Consider the following 19,983-nt stretch of genomic DNA (forward strand, 5'->3'; position numbering starts at 1 on the left):
GTAATATAATGGCATAAAAGGCTCATATATTTCTCATAAGTTCATAATTTTATTCAAGAAAAGAAAAAATATTTGTTTATGAGGTGAAAGTTCATCCGGATGCATGCTGGGTGGGGTTTCGGCTTTTTTGGATTACGTCACAACAAAACAAAAACAGAGTTGCAGAAGGCAGGACAGGAAAGATGGCGAACTCGGACTCAGAACCATCCGATCAGCGCCCTCAACAGGGCGACACAGACGATCCAGAGTACGCAGAGGCCATCGCAAGGAAGGAAAGGATTCTTACGAAGATCCTGAACCCTTTCGAGACGGGATTTCTGTATTTTCAGCGCGTTTTGGTGTGGGAGAAACCGACCCATTCGGCCGTCCTGATGTTTCTGGTGAATGGCGCGTTTTGGTGAGTTATATAAATTTTGCTTTTGTTTATCGCAAAATACTCGCATTTCTCAAAGTTGTCATCCGTTAAAATTTGATCTTGACGTTCCCACAAATATAGTGTTTTTATTTATGATGTTGTATCTTTTCTAGGCTCGCTACTTCCACGAATTACCGGTTCTTCTTCCTGCTTGCGATGTGTGCAATGGTGGCGGTGTGTGCCGAGATCTGGAGGAACCGAATCTGGCCCACTATACGCGGTGAGGGAATCTCGCACATTGATTTTACACACACCAGACATCAAACCGTCCTTCCCTTCAGGAATTTTAAGAATCCTTGTGTGTCTGACGCCCCGGGCTTTCCATGGACATATACGCAGAGAACCCAGTACCATTTCCTCAGCTGTTGACCTACAAAAAATGACAGTGAAACATTTCTTTGTTTCATGTCCTTCCGACATTCGATCCTGCCCAAATCACACTGAATCGTTAATTATATTTTGACACTATCATACACATATAGTCACGGGGTACTGTGTACCAGGTGTATGTATTTTGATACCACTATATTCCAGTGGAAAAATACACAGTATTCTATGTCGTGTTGTTTACAGCTATGGTTTCTAAGTTGTTTACATTCGTTTTGAGTTACACATATCACACTTCAAATGTGATGATTCATTGAATTGCTGTAAATGAAAGTTAAGTATATGATGTTGCAATGGTTGAAATTGTACAGATGCATCTAGATGTTATGCCACCCATTGATGCCAATTGATTGGTATATTGTGTTTTATCAACACATGCCCTCATCCCAAATAAGGATTGCTGTCCACTATGCTATGACCTAATTAATTGTCTCTGTCCCCTGCAGTGGAAAAACCAGAGGAAGACCAAGACAGGTAAATATTCATATGCCATATTTTTGTTATTACCAACAAAATGTTTTGCTATTGTATGGGCTTTCAGTTTCAGGCATGTCACAGAGCATTTATGCAATGAATTGTGAAAGAAACTTGACAACAAGGTTTACATCTCTATTGTCCCCAGATTATGTTACGATTTTTAAGAGTTCTTTTCTTTTTAGTAGTGTTTGCACGTTGGATCTTGCTTGTGTTGGATTACATAAGTTTCAAGGCCGCTAAGTACATTTGCAACACCGTATGTATGTGTATTGCTGACGTGTGTTTTGAAGTGTGGCAACGCGTGACAAAGTATGACATCATCACTCCCCAACTGTGTTTACTTGTCACTTGTCAAACGTTGACCTGACGGGGTGCACAGGACATTACTGATTGCATTCTGCCATTATAGTCATTCCTATGTATAAAGAAAGTCTTAAAATAAAAGTTAGAATTTCAATTAAAGATCTGTCCCACTGCTTTCACTAGTATTAAATGCTTGATGTGTAGATATAAGGTTGTTGCCCTGCTGTACCTCAGTGGCTGTACCTTAATTTCTTAACTCAACCATGAAGCATGACTAATTGAATCGCACTACAGTAGAGAGCGTTTGTTTAATGCTCTCACTTCAAGGATGTTGACAATAAACCAACAATATATTATATATACACTTACACAGAGCTGAAGTGCTCTAGAAGATTTTGACAATTTAATTTTTCTTGTCACTTCGAATGGTAGTTAATATGGAGACTTTGGAGAGTAATAGATTATATTAACGATGTGAGTTTTCACATCTGGGATGTGTTATTCTCAGCAATATTATTATTCTAGAAGAAATAATTTTGAATTAATTTTTGCTTGTCATTTTGGATCGTAGTGACAATAGAGAGAGTAACAAAACATATTTTCGATGTGAATTTTCACATCTGGGATGTGTTATTCTCAGCAATATTGTTACTCTTTGCTATGGATAACCGCTGACGTGGCCACATGGCATTCAGCCAGGTTGTGTTGTTGGACTTGATGTTGGGAGTCAAAGTCAGTCTCATGTCATATGAGGACATCCTCCAATGGCTGGGCTGTACGTAAATTTTGGCTGACAGCTTTGCCAAATCAACTAAGCTACTGGCTGAAATTTAAGGGCCCATCTTGTACAAAGTAACCCTTTTGATGTAAATCTTAACATGAACATAACTGCACGTAAAAGATGTACAGTTAGATATTAAGTAAGATTTTGAAGATGGAAATGCCTCCATATGTAAACTATTATGTGAACCTACAGACTTTATGTGTTAAATGTCTAAACTTACTTGAACAACCATTAAGACTAAATTTTAGCTACAACTTTGTTGGAAATGTAAAAATTAACTGTGTAATGACTCAAACCCAGGTCAGAAACTCAAAAAATGGTGTAAGACAGGTCAGGTTAGGTAATTTACAGTCATTATCTTTTCATACTTAACTTGTTAACTGTTGAAGCCTTGTGTCCGTCCTTGACACTTGGGTCATTGATGACATCAGTCAGAGACGTGTGATGGTCACACTTGTTGGTCTTCAATAACAAACAACAGATAGCAGCCCAGTATATATTTACACCCACATCACTTGGCGTTTGGCAAAACAGTTGCCATCTCACACACAACTAGCTGCAGAGTGTTCCTGTCCAATACTGTGATACTGTAATAAGCTAAAGGTATGTGTCACATCAGAAATGATATAATGATTACAAAATAGTTCTTATCTCAAGAAATGATATAATGATTACAAAATAGTTCTTATCTCAAGAAGTACCTGAAAGTTTAAGTTCTTGTTAACCTTCCCCTTGCTGATGTTTGCTAGAAATTTGGTAAAAATGTTGAGGCATACTTGTCTCATTCAAACCTTATGTTTACCAGGTACTTGTCTCATTTCTAGGACATACTGTCAGTCATCAACTTTATTTAGTTAGCTCAGAATATAACATTTGTCCTTGAGTCACTTGAGTGATCTTTTTAGATTTTGGTTCCCCCATTGATGTGTGGCGTTGTGTGGCCGAATACTATGTCAGGTATGGAGGCCTCCAGGGTTTGTTGTACTGTCGGCATCCTGGTCATGTCAGGGGGAAGTATCACGTTGTCAGCTTATGTTGATTCTGTTCTAAAAGTTGCAGCGCTCAGCTTGCAAAGGTGACATAGATAGAAGACAGTTCTACTGTAGATCACTTTATGTTCGGGGTAAGAAAAGTTTGCAGTCTGTGAAAAATGGACATGTTCGTGGACCTTAATACATTCACAGTGGCAGCAGGTGCAGCAAAAAAGAAAGAGGGTGATTTATTTGTTCACAGCAATGATAAGTTCCCAGCACCACAAAAGTGACCGCGAAAACCGTTAATATGAAAGTACCATGAAGAAATTGTGATGTACAGTATTTCAGTATTCTACAGCTTAACCAAAGTGCATGTACCTCGACTATACCGCTAAGATCTTGATCTTGAAAAGAGCCTCAGTCCATTAAGATAAGACCTTCTGCTGCTCCAAATGTATGTATCTTGCGATGGGGCTTATGACTAAGTGCTATGGGTCCAAATGACAAACATGTATGCTTGGCCCCAGTGTTGTATCATGTATATGCCTTACATCCTTGAATTTTTTTTAACTAAGATAATATTAACTTGCCCCTTGGACAAGTTGGTTCTAGTGATATATTTTTATGATGTTTTTGTTATGGGGTCAAAAACAAGGCCAAGGATAGCACATTTCAGTCACGGTTACAGTGACTGTCATAAAAACATTAGCTGTGTCCAAGATCTATTTCAAGGGACTGTCACGTACATAAATATGTTATGCAGTCATTATGTAACAGGACTATTTGATGCTTTCATACTGTACTGTATGTTAAACTGAATTTTATATACCTGCCCCGGTAATAATTAAATTGCTTCATGTAATTAGTATGTACTAGGTATTTTAGTCACAGGGCACAATCTACCAAAAAGCCCAACATGGTGACATGTGACTCGGCTTTAGGTTTAGCTAACAAGGTGGTCTTAGTCTCCTGGGTATGTATATATAGAAAGCCTGCCAAAAAATCAATGGATTTCATTGATTTGCAGGTGTGCTAAATAGCGACCTGGCTTGGGGTAAATTGTAAAGTATAGAGGAGAAATTCTCAGGTGCCTACAGCAATTAAGATGCAGGTCCTTCAGTAGTACAATTGGTCTGAAACTTAATGTAAAAATTTGTTTGTAGCTGTCAGATTTAGATCGATATTTAAGGTGTTCCAATTCAACTGGGTAGAGAAGACAGTGTGTGCTACCCTGTATTTTTAGGCAATATTTCCTCAGGTCAGTTAGGCTTGTAATTTACACTTAATTGGGTACCATTTTATGATTTTCATGCTGCAGTAGAATATCTCATGACTGTAGATTAGTTGACATAATAAATCAATACTCAGTTTTTATCTTGCCTTTTTCATGTGGTCTTATCTCCAAATATTGGAATCAGTTTCTGGTCAGAACTGAAGTATGAAATTACGTGATGATGTTTTTTTTTTGTTTGACTTAACTAAGTTGGGCTGTGGTTAATGCCTCATACAATCAAATATTGATGGGTACTAGTATATTAATGCCCATGATGTAACAGTTCTAATTGTCTGTGCCTCCCAGCTGGGCTGTTGTCCACCCCCGTCTCCTGAGCGCTCCAGAACTGGCTCACCACATCGCCGAGGGCTGGGTCACCTTCTCCTGGTCCTGTAATAACCATGATATACTCGGGTAACTGTTTGTGTCTGTTTGTCCCTCCCAGCTGGGCTGTTGTGCACCCCCGTCTCCTGAGCGCTCCAGAACTGGCACACCACATCGCCGAGGGCTGGGTCGCCTTCAAAACTAGTGCTGTACTGTACCAAAACTAGTATATTAATGGCCATGATGTAACAGTTATTGTCTATCCATCCCAGCTGGGCTGTTGTCCACCCCCGTCTCCTGAGCGCTCCAGAACTGGCTCACCACATCGCCGAGGGCTGGGTCGCCTTCGCATGGTCCTGCAGGAAACTCTGGGAGATGAAGAAGAACTCGCCTGGAAAGGTAACTATGGAAACTACGTAGTACTGTGTACCGGTTCGCTAAGACTAGTTCCGGACTTGTAAAAAATGGTTAAAGGTTTAAACCATGGAAACTCAGACATGATGCAAGGGCGGAAGTGTCAATGATTTTAATCTCGTGATAAAGGTCAAATAAAGTGATGTCACTGGCAGACATTAAAAATTGTATATAAAATGTCTGATGTGTGTAACTCTGCCAGAGAGATCACATTTCGTTTTATCAAGAGATTCAATCCCTGTATCTGCTTGGAGATTATGGATAAAGTCTTCAAGCAGAGTGACAGCTGGGCCAAGTTGATGGTTCATTACCCCATGTAAGCAATTTGACAGTTACGTCAAGAGGGCAAATACAAATACATGTACAGTCATGTCACTTGGATGAATTCTGCTAATGATGTGTTGTACCTGCCAGTTCACTGCGCTGGTGTGTGTGTCGTGTGGTGCCATGGCACTGGTGGGAATATACATCCCCGGAGTCATGATAGCCTACATCATTGGTGAGTCTTACATGTGCCATTTGTATATTTAATGAGCATGACGGTTGACCATCTGTCTACACTGAACTTGGGCCTTTTGTTCTACAACAGAAAATTCTCTCTATCAGTGTCATCACCACAAACTTATTTGGTGTAGAATATTATATTTGTCCAAGAATTGCATGTACAATGTACAATCATGGTTATACATTGATTTGATGTTTGTTATATTTTAAGTTATATGCAATTCTTATCACAAGTACATGTATCTACACGTAGTTATGAGTAACATACACAGGAAAGTGTTAAACCCCTGTCTGTCTGAAAAGTTTGCTGCTACATTGTATATGGTGTTTGAGGTTTATTGATGAAAACCTCTCCTTTAGCTGCCCACCTGAGGATGACAGCTATTCTTCCAGGAGAGACTGGTCGGAATACATCAACATACAATTATATATAAAGTTACATTACATAGTTATTTTGTTATTAGGGGTTATAATGTTATTATATAATAACTACTATGTCCATGTGTATAGTGATGAGTCTGCTGCTGTGGCCCTGTGTGGAGTACCACCGAGTTATCCAGCGGATCTACAACCGCTTCGAACCCCTGATGATGCAGCTGGACTATAGCATGAAGACACGACGGGGGCGCTCGGGGCGCAAGAAGAGTGAGTACAACAGGCTCAGGTGTCAATACTATTAGGTAGTTAGTATGTGGATGGTTGCTCAATAGAAACAGTCCACCATAGGAAATCAGGTCATTGTGTTATTCTAATTGTCTGAAGTCCAAAGAACATGACATTTGAGTCTCATGTGTGTAAGAATATGACTATATTAAAAGTGTGAAGAAATAAGTCTAATTATCACAATGTGATTCTAAGTAGAGTTTTATAAGTATATATAACTTTTAGCAAGTGTCCCCGATAATTTTGTTGATGTAACATCTAACTGATTGCTTCTATGTTATATCACAACTCAATTCAGCTAAATCGACATAGCTGCTTCTTCATGACAACTTGAAACTGTTACACTTGAAAGTGTATTTCAAAGGTTGTGTGTAAATAAACCATTCTGTCTCTCTCTCTCTCTCTCTTGAATTCGTGGAGTAGAAGTCATGTTTTTCTGATATCGTACACATTGTCCCCACTAGGAAAGAGAATGCACACCGGGAGGGTGTCTCTCGTCGTGGGACAGTCGGCCAGTCACGCCACGGCTACTGCAGAGACAGACGACAGCGAAACGGACACAGAACTTGGACAGTTCATTCCCAGAGACCCGGAGACGACGGCGGCCCTGGCGCGGGCACTCACGGACTCCGAGATGTCTGAGGATGAAGCTTCCTCGCTGGCTCAGTTCTCACGGGCGGGGACACCCAGTATAGCTGAAGGTGAGCACTGGAATCAAGATCAAATATGGTGACAGGAGTCTAAATCCCTCTTGCTATAAAATTGCAACATGATGTAACCCAACACTAGTTGCCATGGTGACAGACATCTGGTTCTGGTCATTGACCTTATTTGTTTGGAGAAGAAGAAGAGGAAACAGAGCAAAAACAATATGTTTTCCTTCTGTAAACATAAATATTGAACCATAATGTGTTTACAACTTTTCTGTCGTGATCATTATAGTGCAGAGTTCTAAATCATTTGGTTTTTGCTATATACATCAATTACAGAACTGATGCTCATTAATCATTGAAGAGTCTCAAAGTTTCTAATTTGTAACTATGAAGTTTAATTGGAACTTACATTGATTTCTTTCCTCAACAGACAACCACACAGACAACGAGGGGATGTTTATGGAGGGTCTGTCCGAGTTCCCGTCGTTTAACGACCCTTCAGTCCTGGCGGAGGAGGATGAGAACCTGGGGATTCCGCCGGGCATGCAGGACATCAGCCAGGAGGAACACCAGAGGGAAGCTGCGGAGAACATGATATTCGACCCCACCCACTTCAACGGCGAGGAGGATGAGCCAGCGCGGCCGACTGCCAGGCAAAGATACCGTCAGGGGCAGCAGCAGGCGACGCAAGCGGACGTGATCGAGATGGCACGGACCCAGATCGTCAGGGAAGCGGCCACGACCGTGGTGCAACAGACGCTGACCGCACTGGGAAACATGGCGACAAACTGGTTGGCTTCGGCCGCCGGGAGCGCGGATCAACCGACGGGAAGCCGCCGCAGCGTGGTCGACGCGAGCGAACAGGACGTTAACACACAGCAGGAACCCAGGGTCAGGGAGCTGAGTCCTCATGTCAGAGGCAACAAGAGAGAGACAGAGTTTTCTGATTCGGAAATAGAGGACGATTTTGAGTTTCTGGACCAAGCGGACTTTGAGAGCTTTGAAGAACAGGCAGGGAATTCACCAGAAGGGCCCAGAAGTGGAAGTAGTGGTGGGAACAGGGCTTGACAGAACAAACAATAGTTAAACGTGCTCTTTAAGGTTAACCTTCTCCATACTGACAGGTGCTGTGTCCAGTGCAAATACAGGGGATAGGCTACCTCACAGCAGGGAGAAGGTTAATAAATATAAATCAAATTTATTGATCAATTACCATTTATAGGAACAGTCATCAAATCGTAAGCAACATTTGTGTGCTCTTTGTCAGTTAAGACGTAAAAAATAGATTTAAGGGTGGTTACTTCTGTTGATAGTGCTGGAGAATGTTTCCATGGGTGTTATGTTACATCTTTTTTTTTTTTAAATCTTGTTGATGGTTGTTTGGAAAACTATGATATCAAGTACAGTAACTGGTTTATTTTGAAAAGATGTATACCTCACACATTTAGTTTGCATCAAAACCAAGAAAGTCCAGAACTAAATTCAATTGAATCTTATTAACTACACTTGTATTTATGTATTCAATGACTATACAGACGTTATTTAAAATTACCAAGACATAGAATGACAAATTTTCTGAATGTTATGTTAAGCTAACAGTTACCTGTGTGTACCAAAGGCATAAATGTTGTATTTTGTACAGTGTATAGAAAAAAATGGATATGAAAGTCAGTGTTGTTGAGAAAAGGCCAGTGGACTGTCAGATGAAATGTAAATGTGTGCTTGCTGGTTGGTGTTTGAAAAGTGAGCTGGTTGTCAGCTCTGCTATGATTGTGAAAGACATTTGAAAGAAGTGTTGTCTTCTGAAAAGTGCTTTATCAATCCTTGAAATATATAACTTACTACCGGTAAACAAAGCATTTTTGAAGACAGGCTCTCATAAAATGTAAGACATTGCAATGATTGTAGAAAGCAAAAGAAATTTGAAACTACAGTAACCTATCACCCTGAATCAAAGAAAAATGAGTTGCACAGTGAAAAAAAGACTACTAAACCTGTTACAGATTAACTGTAGAAATATTTACCAGCTAAAATGTTATCAAAAAGTTCACAGATCTCTTACTAACTTTGTTATTGTTTGGGCACAGTGTATGCATCAGATTTTATAGCTACAAAAAAGTTGTTTGGCAGGTCTATCAAAAGAATCAATAGGATGTGCAGCATTTTTAACCGTTCCCTACTAAGTAAGAGAACTCAACAATGTTGTTTCCATACCTGTACTAAAAACTAGAGGTTAGGGCACATTGCCTTGCTTCAAGGAAGCAACAATGTTACAGTTTCATTTAACTGTTTTGCAATTACCTCCAGGAAGGATATTGACATTGTCTCATTCTTGAATAGTTGACATTACTTTAAAAGCCAGTCAATACTATATGTGTTTAAAATCTTCTCCATTTTGATTCTGTGTAAAGCAATTTTGTATTGTATGTTTGCTTGAAGAGAGTACTCATCGATGTTTGAAAATAGCAACATTCCTGGAACTGTTAATACAACTTGCTGTCCTCAATTTGTATTTTTTTTTGGAGTGTGGTTCACAGAAATGATATGCATTTAAGCTGACAAATTCTCGTCTTCCTATTAAAGAACCCCTTTCCCAGGCTAATGCCCATTTGTTGGGGTGTACAGAATTTTATGCTGGAAGAAGTTACCCTAAAGATCAGGGTTTGTTCTCTGTGCTACCCAGTAAATCCCAGCATTTTCTAGGAGTGGGAAGTTTGCCTTGGTGAAAAACATTGCTGCTGTGCCTAAATTGTTTACTGTGTTGTTAAATAACTGTCTTAACTTATTTCGTGCTGTTTTATTTTGATGGTTTGAAGTTGAGTTGTTGGGTGTAATGTATGTCATTTTGTGAATTTGTGAATTTATGGTATCTACCTGAAATTTCCACTGAAATTAAGTTATTAGCATGACCTAAAAGCTTGTTAATCAGGGATTGTAGATATGATGCTAATATGAACAAACATTTCTCATACATGATGTTAAACATTATGAATACAATGTTATGTACATATAGTCAAGGATGATGAAAAAGATGGTATGTCTTTGTCAAAGATCAAATTTGAACAATTGTACCACAGCTTGAAACTGGTTGTTTAGATATAAACTTCTTTCTAGTAGAATAAAATGAACCCAAAATGCTCTTCCCTAAACCACTCATTTTCTTAAAAAAAAAATGTGCAACTGTTTTGGGATCACTCCTGAATTGATTATTTTTAATCACGAAATACATGTAGCTTCAAGTGTTTTATTTGTGTGTGGCACAGGGATGGTAGAAGTTTCTTTCTTCACTGTATAATGTTTATATCTGTAATGTTATGTACACTGTATGTAGGTACACAAGATTATTTATGAATGTTAATACTTTTCAACTACTAAAAGATGCATTATATGACTTTAATGGATTTACTGACTGAAGAATAAATGTTTACCTGTGTATCCTTGAATTGAATAGATGTATTTTCTTTTCGGTAATTGATTTAAGCCACTAGTGTCATGAGTTTTCTTTCCTTGCTTACATTTCGGTGTCTGTTGGACACCTTCCTCTGAGCTTCTGACTGGAGTTCTGCTTCTAGCTGCTATATGTAGCTGGCGCTTTTGTGGCCGAAACGTAACCATGGTAAGACAAGTTTGGTTCAACCATTAAATTATTGTGTTAAAAAAACTCCTATATCCTATACTCTAGCAACCTGATGAAACTATCATCAGGGGTGAACAAGACTGAGTGAACACAAAGTCTTGTGCAGTTTTTAGTACACTCTTCGTCAGACAAGTTTGGTTCAACCATTGTGTAAAAGAGAACTCCTATATCCTATACTCTACCAACCTGATGAAACTATTTTCAGGAATGAGTGAACACAAAATCATGTGAAGTTTTCAGTACACATTTTATTCAGAGTTACCACGGCCAGATTCCAGAACGTTCCAACAGGTGCAGGTAATCCTGATGTTGTAAGGATGGCTGCTTGTTGGGAGGTTTGATCGACCAGACGTCCTTCTGTACAAATCTAACAGCTTACTGCTCCTTCATTTCACGCAGACGCCTCACCGCAGACCGGACTGTGGCTGCTGCTGTCGTGCTGTTGGGTGAGATACAAGAAAATCACTCATCTCTCCTTTGTACTCACATTTTTTAAGCACGTCAGCAGAACGCACTGCGCCTGTGTGAAACCCCAATTTTTTTATGGTTTTCGTTGGATGTTTGGTCAAAGCTGCATCATAATGTTGGCTGTTGCAGAACATATCTTTTCCAACATAACAATTGGAAACTACAGACGGAGTGTTAACCTTAAATACGCGAATACAACCTTATTGGTTATACGAGACGTTCTGCCAAAGTGCTATGAACAATACATTACGGTTTCATGCAGGTGCAGTACGTTCTGCTGACTATACATTGTACAGATACAGATCTCTTATTAGTACTCATGTTTTTAACTTGACGGTTGAAGCATGAAGCAAAATCAAAACTTCCTCCAGCAAGAGAAGTCGCATTACCTGTACACCCAGGCTCCGCCTGCAATGGTCTTCCTACAGCTCTTACAGGACCAGATTCCAACAGATTTTCTCTTCATGTTTTCCTGATTCAGAAACAAAGAAAAAGCCTCATATATTATGCTAATAATACCTCCATACACTTTCATAATTTAATGTCTGTAAAATACATGTATAACTAGAAAGGCCAATATTTGCTTTGGAGCAAATACAGCGATGGGTTCACCACATTTTACGACATGGCAGGGAAAGAATGAGAAACACAAGGGAAAACAATGATTTACATTGATATAACTATAATATGAAGTAACATACAACTAAAACAACAGTTGGATAGCTATTCCCTACTTTATTGGTTAGGATTTTTAATTGCATAATGCAAACTGTTGATTTTCAAAAAAAAAAAACGTTCATGCCCCACATTCCAATGCTGGAGCAGAAAAGCTTGAAATACCTACCAAAACACTTGAATAAAGACATACTGTCAGTATGGAAATGCTCTGTGCAGGTGTTAATCAAGTTAAATCCCAACAGCCAATCAGCAAGAAATGCTCTGTGCAGGTGGAAATGCTCTGTGCAGGTGTTAATCAAGTTAAATCCCAACAGCCAATCAGCAAGAAGTATAGAGGAAAGCTGCATGCCTATTGGTTGATGCCCTGCATTCCATTGTGATGACTCATGCCCAAACGTGGTAAACACGGCACACTAACACAGTAATACATTTGCTATAACACAGCCAAAAAACTCAAATAAAACCATTCTAAAAGCCTGTATCACAAAAATTTAAAAAACGCCTAGGGGTATTTGCCCACTGTACCTCCATACCAAATTTCAGGACCTTAGGCCATAAAATGAAGAAGCTGAATCCATTTAAAAAATGGCAGGAGGAGAAGGAGGAGAAGAAGAAACATCAGAAAAAGCAATATGGGTTCACCACCACTTCGTGGAGTGGTGAACCCATAACTATTACTTGTACCAAAACCACCAACACCTATACAGCACATGTTCAAGCTAGCACATGTACACGTAACATAAATATGTTACTAGTTGTAGTAGTAGTAGTGTTACATGTGCATGTAGCTTAGAATACAGACTACAAATAGTCAAATCGACTCAGACAAGATTTTCTTGCAACGGCGGTTAGAAAGGCGCCCATAGATACCTTGCCACAGAAGGTGCATGTGTACTTGGAGTGCTGAGACACCTCCATCTTCTTGATGGTCTTACGCAGAGAGGCGCCATAACGGGTGCCGTACTTCCCGACGATTCCCACCTTCCTCGTACGCTTGGCCTGGACAAAAAGAAAAAAAAGTCATCACAACTTAACTGTGAATAATTTTCATACTTGACGTTCATTTTTGGTATCATGCATAGATTTATTTCATTCCAAAATATGGAGTGGGAGGGGGGTCAACATAATTTTTTTTGCCGTTATATTTTTTGTCAAGCAGAAGTTTACGCTGCATCTAAAAGACATAAAATGTGTGCCTTTATCCTAGGTGCTATTTTGAGTCAGTATTCTACATAAGAACTGTATCATACGATTATATTATTATCTTCCAAAAAAAATGAGATACAGGTCCCAACATAGACAGGCTGTCCAACCTAAATATCCCTGTACTTATTTACAATATCTAGGCTGTTCTATTCGTCTTACACCGACAAAATCTATTCCTAACAATGAACAATGTTTTCAAGAAACACTACAGCTAGTAACCATGCAATTTCTTGCCCAAAAAGAGGAAGATTACGACGGATATCTTGTGAGTTTCTCAACTGTTCGAAATTTGTACCCACCATCTTGGTGTTGGCGATCAAAAGGGAGGAAGGGGGCATGCGCAAGAATGGCATAGCCCACGGAAAATTTAGGAGCATTTTACGTAATATAAACAACATTTCCAGGAGTTAATATATCAAAACTTGATAAGATAATATATCAAAAGTATTTTTATGAGGAAAAATGTTAATTTTTGACGGTTTATCTAGTTTTTATTGAAAGTTGAAAATTACGGTCAAATTTCTTCTCCCCCATTTATCACGTAATGGTTCTACCCGACCGAATGGAACCATGGGTAAAAGGGGCAAAGTTGCGCAAATGACTGCAAGAAGGAGGTGTGGGCTAAAATAAGAAGTTTTAAGCTGATTTACTCAAAAACTTGAGGAAAACGGTAAGTAGTAGACATCGTTTTACATTCCCAAGAGTCTGTAGATACCATAGGGTGAACAGGATTTCTTCTTAATTTTTACAGAGAGGGCTGGCAAGGGAAAAGGGAGCAACAACGTTAGATGGGTTTATGTAAATTTATTATGCACACGTGTGGGGAACTGAGAGTTAAAACTTTAGGGGCATTGTGTAACATTTTTGCAGCAAAAACTGAAATATTTTAATTTAAAAAAATATGTTGGACGTTATTGAAAATGACGGACAAAATTTCAATCATTTATATTTTCAGGTTTGGTGCAAAATCTTACTGTTACATAATAAGTTATAATATTAATAGTTCAGTTTAGTTGCAATGGATATGCGATGCTAAACTTAATAATAATATGATAAAGTCTAACGTTATAACTTATATTTCTTGTCCTTCCAGGTGAAAGCATGTCTTCGTTCACGTGTATATCGTGCCGCGTGGCATTTGCGTCAGCAGACCTCCAGCGCGCCCACTACAAGTCGGACTGGCACAGGTACAACCTGAAGAGGAAGGTGGCGGAACTCCCACCAGTCACGGCCGAAAACTTCCAGCAGAGGGTCATGGCACAGAAAGCACAGGTGAAGTACTTTAGTAACAGGCCAACATTTGTAGGTAAATGTAGAGAAATATCTAGTGTTCCATGAATAGTTTCATCAGGTTGGTAAGTTACTGAGTAAAGAGGGAGTCTATATTGGCTGCCTGTATCCATTAGCCTCCTGTAATATTTGGCCAATGGTGACAGGAAGCCAATGGTTACAGGCGGCCCCTTGTCCCATATAGGATCTGCTTGGAGGTTACCTGCACACTTCTAATAGGAATACTGGTACATTTTGTATATGTGGCCAATAAGATTTAAAAAATACTAATATATGTATGTTGTTTAACATGTTGCTGATTTATATACATTATTCTGCGTTTCTGTAACAGGTAGAGGAGTCAGAGAGGGAGACCTGTTCTCAGTGTGGCATCTGTAAGAAGTTCTTCAACACCCAGAATGCCTTTGAAAACCACATGAAGTCCAAAAAGCACAAGGAAGCTGAGGCTAAACAGGTGCAGAAGGTGAGAAAATGTGATACATTGTAAGGTCTTGGAAATGGTGATTCACTACAAATCTCCCAGATGGAGGCCTGGCAAACCCCATCTTGTATTAGCCACAAAAAAAAGTAAAAAAGGCAGCAGAATTTTCAACTGGTATAAGGTGGCTGCCTTAAGTTGAAAGAAGAAGAAGAAGGCCTAGGGAAAAAGAAAGTTGTGTTTTCGGTTGGGTCCAGTTGGTTGCGGCCCCCCCAAAACCCCAAGCAGCAACAGGTTGTTAACACCGACTATAGTAAACGCACCATTAATTTTCCTAGGCCTATACTAGTAATGTTTTCATGTGACATGATACTAGTAGTAGCCATGCACAGTTGGCAACTGCCTGTCTGTACGGTGACTTGGTGGTTCGTTTTTGTGCAAGATTAACTCCTCTGCTGCAACCCACAATCGGCCACTTCTGCTGACTGTGTTACTATTAATGAGGAACACTGTATCATTAATTTCTGTATTCCTTGCTTTTGCATATTCGAAGCTGGTTGTTGAGAATTACTCGCTTCACACTACACTAACAGTGTATCTGTGAGCAAGCAACCAGTTAACAAATCAGTGTTTTCTAATTACATATTTCAGTCAAATTGTTTTGGTGTAGTCTTGTACTCAAGAGAATTTTTATATACCAAAAAATCAGTTACTCAGTAACTAATTTTTTCAATTACTCAGAAACTGATTTTTTGGCGTATCTTATTAGCTGGATGTCTAAGCTTCATCTACATATCAAGAGAATTAATTGTCCATACTGTGTGTCATGATCAGGTCCAATCAGAAGTGGAGAAACAAAACCAGAAGAACAAAGAGAAGGGTCTGGACGTAGCCCATGAGCGAGCTCAGAAGGACACCGTAAACCAGGCGCTGGCCGAGGCCAGGAAGTCTCCGGGTCCGGTCAAGAGGAGGGTGACCCACGGCCTTGACCCTGCCAAGGTAGAGGCCATTAGGCAGCTCAGGGGCAGAGGTCACAGGTCATCATCAAGGTCAAAACCTGAGGATGAAGATGAAGGTAAGTCTGAAGGCTTATATCGGTCATATGCTCAACGGTCAACCTGTAGTACATAGGGGAAGTTTGATTATTTTGAGTAATATACAGTCTAAGACGACCACTTGAGACTGAGGAAAAGTGACCAGTCTTCTGGAAAAAGGTCCTAGAAAAAGCGGCCATCATAGCCAGAATGTCTGGCTTATAGAGGTAGTCACTTGTGCAAGGTTGACTGTACAATAAATTGAAAAAATGTGACAGGAGTACAAACTACTGATTGTATTTATTGTTTTTTATTAGGATTTACATTCACTGTAAACGAGTGTAAAGTCACCATTGATGTTGACATGTAGAAAATGTGATGCTAACTTACTAACATATCTACTCATTTTCATTTACTAGTAATGTCCACTATACGTTTTGTATTTGTTAACACAATTCATTCTTTCCTAGAACTATCGCAGAGTGGAACTCACTGTCACCAAGTACAGTAGGGGCATTGTCAATAGATAGCTTTAAACAATGTCTAGAGCTAGAAGTTCAAGGGTTAGGTGTAACAAGTCGATCGGTGTAATATAGCCAGCTGCCGCCGCGCTGCGTGCCTGCGAAGCTGGTGTGTTACGCCGAAAGGCGGTTATACCGGCTATACAGATACAGATACAGATACAGAACACAACCTGTATTCATGCTTTTGTTTCATGAACAAAACATCCTTATAAGCACAGTACATGCCTTTTGTCCAATGCTCACAAGTCTATGTGAATAAAATTAAAAAAATAACATGTAGTGATGGTAAACATGTCATCATTGCTAATCAGGAGAATGGGAAGATGAAGAGGAGGAGGAGGTTATAGGAGGAGATGAGGAGGAGATGGAGCTAGAAGATTCCTCTGAAGATGAAGTGGACTACCCTGGCACACCACTGACAGAGAGACAGTGTCTGTTCTGTTCCCGGGAGGGAGGGGACTTGGATGACAACATGCAGCACATGACAGTGGAGCACAGCTTCTACATACCTGATGTGGAGTACTTAGTGGATCTGGAGGGGCTCATCAAGTATCTGGGTACGGTGGTGTTATCCTTGTTATAATTATCTTCAGTTAAAGTCAAACAAGAAACATGCTTTACTGTATTTTAGTTAGGTCTTGCATGCCCCTTAGTTCAGAAACACCAATACAAATTGTACAGTTGGGTCGTGTGGCTTAATGGCAGAGTGCTCGACTCGGAACCAAGAGGTCCCCGGTTCGAGTCCTGACATGCCACGGCACCGATCTTGTGCCCTTGGAAAAGGCACTTTACACGACTTTCCTCACTTCGCTCAGGTGAAAATGAGTATGCCAGATCTAGAATGACCATTATCATGATCGTGGCCATTAAGGCATTAAAAGAAAAACAATAATGTAGGCATGTATATGAATAAAGTGTTTCTTTTTTTTTTGTCAGGAGAGAAAGTGGGAGGTGCGTTTTTCTGCCTGTACTGTAATGAGAAGGGCAGAACCTTCTACAGTCTGGAGGCTGCTCAGGGACACATGAGGGACAAGGGACACACCAAGATGCTGATGGAAGGAGATGCTATGCTGGAGTACGCTGACTTCTACGACTTCAGGTAAGAGATCAGACTGGGAAAAAAGTTATTATGTTTACCTTTGCAGAAGGAAAACATTTGTTTTTGCTCTGTTTCTTCTTCCTCCTCTTCTTCTCCAAACAAATAAGGTCAATGACCTGAACCAGATGTCTGTCACCATGGTAACTAGTGTTGGGTTACATCATGTTAGTTACAATTTTATAGCAGGAGGGATTTAGACTCCTGTCACCATATATATACATGTATATGAATGTGTTTGAGTAAGAATTAACAGAGCAGACCATATGCAAAGGTAAACATTACGCATTTGCTAATGCAAATGTTACCTGTCTAGTATTGGCTTGTATTTTGTTTGGTGAGAGCATATATAAAGTGAATGTTACTCATGCACAGTTGGCAACTGCCTGTCTGTACGGTGACTTGGTGGTTCGTTTTTGTGCAAGATTAACTCCTCTGCTGCAACCCACAATCGGCTACTTCTGCTGACTGTGTTACTGATAATGAGGAACACCATCAGTTGTTTCTAGATGACAATATCAGATAGATTTCCCCTTTCTTAGAAGTAGAGCAGTCCAACCCAGTAACCTCACTCTGGTTCTAGTCCTGGAGCCAACACAATAAAGTATGAAGCTCCTCAAAAGTCCAGTGTGCGACCAGTTCATTACAATATAACAGCAAGACTCTACAACAGATACCAAAATGTTTAAACTTGGAAAGTCATTGACGTAAATTGTTGTTCTTGTACCTCCAGGAAGAGTTACCCAGACTACCAGTCTGAGGGAGCAGCAGGGGGACAGGAGGAGGAGGAGGAACCAGTAGAGAAGGAGGAACTCAGAATCACAGATGACGACACACAGCTGGTACTACCCTCAGGTCAGAACACTTACTGTACAGTATGCTGGTTTGTTACACTGAGGGACGGTTATACCGGCTATACAGATACAGATGCCACTATCAAAGCTCATCTTTATTGGTAAAATCTGCAGTGAAATTTGAGAATTCTGATCAACAGCAAATATACAACATGAAGACCACCTCAAATTTTCCAGGTTGCCGCCTTCATCAACTTTCTTCAGGAGAGATATCAAATGTCACTACACTTACCAATAGCTTAACATTTGAAAGTAGTTATTCATTGCAAGATTCTTCTCCCTTATTTTATACAAGTTTAATGCCTACTATTGTTGTTGATCTAATGTACTAGTACCTTACCAGATCTGTTCTGGGTGTATGATGACCATGATGATTTTTGTTGAGAAAATAGTATTTAGCACTGAATACTTGAACAGTCTTAAAGCTTCTACAGTTTACAGAACTTTAGTCATGCATACCGGTTTAATCCTTCCTTGCACTATAGTGCTGAGTAGGCTTTGTTTCTTTTCCATAGGATCTAGAGTTGGTCACCGAGCCCTGCAGAGATACTGGAGACAGAACCTGGTCCCTTCCATGAGTCATCGAACCTCAGGCAGGGAGGCAGTGGGCAGGCTCATGGCACAGTACAAGGCACTGGGCTGGAAGGGAGACTGTGGTAGGCTATCACTGCAGACATGTAACTTCTCACTACTATGTGTATAAAGGCATCCAATGCAGTTTTTTTGGCTTGGAAACCCCAATTTTTTAAAGTCAATATTCTAGTCACCTATCTACATATCTGAGTTCAAACCACACTATCCCAATGTATAGTTATCCTCATGGACCAAAAGTACCCACAATTCTGACAGAAAATGGTTATTGGAAGGGTCCTGGGCTGATTTTTAGGGTACCACCCGTAAATAAAAGACTCCTCTCGGCTTGTTTCTGCAGTTTTACTAGTTATCACTACTTCTTGATTTATAGTTTTGAATGCAAGCACAGTTGGCAACTGCCTGTCTGTACGGTGACTCGGTGGTTCGTTTTTGTGCAAGATTAACTCCTCTGCTGCAACCCACAATCGGCCACTTCTGCTGACTGTGTTACTATTAATGAGGAACACACCAAAGCATAGTCGTGCCTTCGAGTACTAGTTATGAACCAAAAATTGAGGCGTTCAAAAACTCATTCTTTCCTAGAACTATCGCAGAGTGGAACTCTCTGTCACCAAGTTAAGTAGGGGCATTATCATTAGATAGCTGTAAACAATGTTTAGAGTTAGATGTTCAAGGGTTAGGTGTAGCCAGCTGCCTGTGAAGCTGGTGTGTTATGCCGAGGGGCAGTTATACCGATAGATAGTAATCAACACTTTCTACTATTTTACCAGGAGAAGCAGCCCAGAAGAAGGTACGTGACATGCAGTTTGTGCAGAAACTAAAGGCCAAACGACGAGTGCAGATGGGCGTCAGAAACAACAAGTTCCAGCCACACTTCAGACCACAAGTTGTGTTCTGAGCTAACTACATGCTACTGGACAGATATCTTCTCTATATAACACATTGTGTTATGTTGGGGGTGTTATATGTAATCCCTTCAACAAGTTGAATTTACATGTGTAATTAGGCCAGCA

At 40.0% G+C, this 19,983-nt stretch overlaps 4 protein-coding genes across 4 annotated transcripts; 3 read left to right on the forward strand and 1 right to left on the reverse strand.

Moving 5' to 3' along the window:
• Window positions 1-130: 130 nt before the first annotated feature.
• LOC109477995 (protein FAM134A-like) lies at window positions 131-6,535 on the forward strand. Its single transcript, XM_019779447.1, has 7 exons — window positions 131-397; window positions 529-635; window positions 1,249-1,276; window positions 4,920-5,027; window positions 5,210-5,336; window positions 5,766-5,850; window positions 6,366-6,535. Exons 1-7 carry the CDS (start codon window positions 183-185, stop codon window positions 6,533-6,535), a joined length of 840 nt encoding a protein of 279 aa, XP_019635006.1. The 5' UTR covers window positions 131-182.
• A 453-nt stretch (window positions 6,536-6,988) lies between these two features.
• On the forward strand, window positions 6,989-9,287 carry LOC109478104 (protein FAM134C-like). Its single transcript, XM_019779592.1, has 2 exons — window positions 6,989-7,219; window positions 7,602-9,287. The coding sequence occupies exons 1-2, from the start codon at window positions 6,991-6,993 to the stop codon at window positions 8,237-8,239; spliced, it is 867 nt and encodes a 288-aa protein (XP_019635151.1). The 5' UTR covers window positions 6,989-6,990; the 3' UTR covers window positions 8,240-9,287.
• Window positions 9,288-11,036: 1,749 nt separating this feature from the next.
• LOC109478026 (60S ribosomal protein L37a) lies at window positions 11,037-13,510 on the reverse strand. Its single transcript, XM_019779475.1, has 4 exons — window positions 13,460-13,510; window positions 12,825-12,953; window positions 11,666-11,748; window positions 11,037-11,247 (listed from the first exon to the last, which is right to left on the reverse strand). Exons 1-4 carry the CDS (start codon window positions 13,496-13,498, stop codon window positions 11,184-11,186), a joined length of 315 nt encoding a protein of 104 aa, XP_019635034.1. The 5' UTR covers window positions 13,499-13,510; the 3' UTR covers window positions 11,037-11,183.
• A 214-nt stretch (window positions 13,511-13,724) lies between these two features.
• On the forward strand, window positions 13,725-19,967 carry LOC109478128 (zinc finger protein 622-like). The gene is made up of 9 exons (XM_019779616.1): window positions 13,725-13,830; window positions 14,254-14,432; window positions 14,782-14,913; window positions 15,703-15,943; window positions 16,738-16,983; window positions 17,363-17,525; window positions 18,256-18,377; window positions 18,892-19,032; window positions 19,741-19,967. Exons 2-9 carry the CDS (start codon window positions 14,262-14,264, stop codon window positions 19,866-19,868), a joined length of 1,344 nt encoding a protein of 447 aa, XP_019635175.1. The 5' UTR covers window positions 13,725-13,830; window positions 14,254-14,261; the 3' UTR covers window positions 19,869-19,967.
• The last annotated feature ends 16 nt before the right edge of the window (window positions 19,968-19,983 follow it).

The sequence above is a fragment of the Branchiostoma belcheri genome, unplaced genomic scaffold, assembly GCF_001625305.1.
Source record: "Branchiostoma belcheri isolate BF01 breed outbred unplaced genomic scaffold, Haploidv18h27 scaffold42, whole genome shotgun sequence".
Classification (NCBI taxonomy): Eukaryota; Metazoa; Chordata; class Leptocardii; order Amphioxiformes; family Branchiostomatidae; genus Branchiostoma; species Branchiostoma belcheri.